At 58.3% G+C, this 1,868-nt stretch overlaps 1 protein-coding gene across 1 annotated transcript; it reads left to right on the top strand.

The window, feature by feature from the left end:
• Positions 1 to 537: 537 nt before the first annotated feature.
• Positions 538 to 1,636, top strand: LOC4333227 (LOB domain-containing protein 37). The gene is made up of 2 exons (XM_015773867.3): positions 538 to 835; positions 927 to 1,636. The coding sequence occupies exons 1-2, from the start codon at positions 652 to 654 to the stop codon at positions 1,355 to 1,357; spliced, it is 615 nt and encodes a 204-aa protein (XP_015629353.1). The 5' UTR covers positions 538 to 651; the 3' UTR covers positions 1,358 to 1,636.
• The last annotated feature ends 232 nt before the right edge of the window (positions 1,637 to 1,868 follow it).

Raw genomic sequence — 1,868 nt, 5'->3', positions numbered from 1 at the left:
GGCAGGGGAGTGGGGCTGTGGGGGCAGGTAGTGGGGCTCCAGTTCTCCACCAGCACAAGGGTCCAAGGCACGCTGAGTCAGACCCACTTGGGCGGGGCGGGGCGCGGCGCGGCGGTTTTGGTTGCTGCCCGACACGCGAATCCACGAATGCATCCCATCCATCCCCACCAGCACACGGAAAAGCAGGGTTGAGGTAGGGGTAGGACAGAAGCGGCAACCACGCGACGTGCGGACGCGGCGCGGCGCGGCACGCCCACCCAGAAATTCCCCGAGCCGTGCCGTCCAACACCACTCATCCGATCCGACGGCCCGCGGGAGCCCGACCGGCCGCGGAGACACGGAGCCGCCCCCGCGCACCACCCCCAGGCCCCAGGACCTTGGAACTTCCTCCTCATTCACTCCCCGTCGCACCATGCTCTCCGTTAACCATAGTCCCTCTAACCACGGTTAGTTGCTCTCCGAGTCACTCTCCACCGATCCCAGGGTTCTTCTACCTCTGCCTGTCTATATAGCTCCCTCCCCGGCTTCTCATCCGCCGTTCCCTCCCCCTCGCTCTCCCTGCTCCGGTATAGCTAGTTGAGCTCTGATCGATCAGGTTGCATGAGACGGAGAAGCTGAGTGAGGCTAGGGTGGTTGGTTGTGATCATCACCATGAGCTGCAACGGTTGCCGGGTGCTGCGGAAGGGGTGCAGTGACGGCTGCGTGCTGCGGCCATGCCTGCAGTGGATCGACGCCGCCGACGCGCAGGGCCACGCCACCGTCTTCGTCGCCAAGTTCTTCGGCCGCGCCGGACTCCTCTCCTTCATCTCCGCTGTCCCCGAGGCGCAGCGACCTGGTATGTAGAATACAATCCATCACGGCTCTGCACGTGTACCGTACATATTCCTGTACGAAGCAGCTGACCATATGTCGTTGGTTGCGCGCAGCGTTGTTCCAGTCGCTGCTGTACGAAGCAGCGGGGCGAACCATCAATCCGGTGCACGGCGCGGTGGGCCTCCTCTGGACGGGGAACTGGCCCCTCTGCCAGGCCGCTGTCGAGACCGTGCTGCGTGGAGGCGCCATCGGCCCTCTGCCGGAGCTCGGCGGGGCCTGCGGCGGCGCTGGCGGGGACCTCTACGGCGCCGCCAAGCGCAACGGCGGCTGGTCTACCTTCTCCACTGCGAAGCGGGTGAGGAAGGCCGAGGTACCTGAAGCCCCGTCGTGCGACCTAGGCCTGTGCCTCAGCCCCGGCTCTCCGCCGGCGGTGGGGGAGAGGAAACCAGCACTGCGGCCGGGGACGCCGTCAATGAGCTCCGATGAGTCCGGCACCACAACCGGAGGCGAAAGGGATCCTGTGCTGCTCAACCTTTTTGTCTGAGGCCGGTCGTCAAGCTAGCTAATACTAATCCTTGCTTGACCTCCGTCTACTGGATCCCGGCGGCGAAGCAGTAGTAATTTTTTCTCGCCGGCGAGCCTAGTTTATTGGCATTTTTTTTTCTTTCCCTTTCTTTTAGGAGTACTAGTCTACGAGTCTTGGTTTTTGCCGTGTACGTAGAAAAGAAATTACCGGCCGGCCTGGACGCCCCGTTTGCGTGGGCGAGCAACTTTTTACCCTTTTTGTTCGTTTAAATTATATAAATAATCCTTCATTAAGCTATATAGACATAGGTTGCGTTCGTTCATTGGAGACAGCGGAGATTGTTACTCGTTTTCCGCGCGCACGCTTTTCAAATTACTAAACGGTGTGTTTTTTATAAAAATTTTCTATAGAAAAGTTGTTTTAAAAATTATATTAATTCATTTTTGAAGTTTAAAATAGTTAATACTTAATTAATCATGAGCTAATAACTTAACTCGTTTTGCGTATCTTTCCCATCCTCTCTCCCTCG

This window comes from Oryza sativa, chromosome 3, assembly GCF_034140825.1.
Source record: "Oryza sativa Japonica Group chromosome 3, ASM3414082v1".
Lineage (NCBI taxonomy): Eukaryota > Viridiplantae > Streptophyta > Magnoliopsida > Poales > Poaceae > Oryza > Oryza sativa.
Note: the sequence above shows the minus strand (reverse complement) of the source record. Positions and strands in the feature narration are given on the sequence as shown.

Excerpts from the sequence above, each read along its gene's own strand:
- LOC4333227 (XM_015773867.3), top strand. The coding sequence starts at position 652 with ATGAGCTGCAACGGTTGCCGGGTGCTGCGGAAGGGGTGCAGTGACGGC. Across the intron at positions 836-926 it reads CCCCGAGGCGCAGCGACCTG|CGTTGTTCCAGTCGCTGCTG; the intron begins GTATGTAGAATA and ends GGTTGCGCGCAG.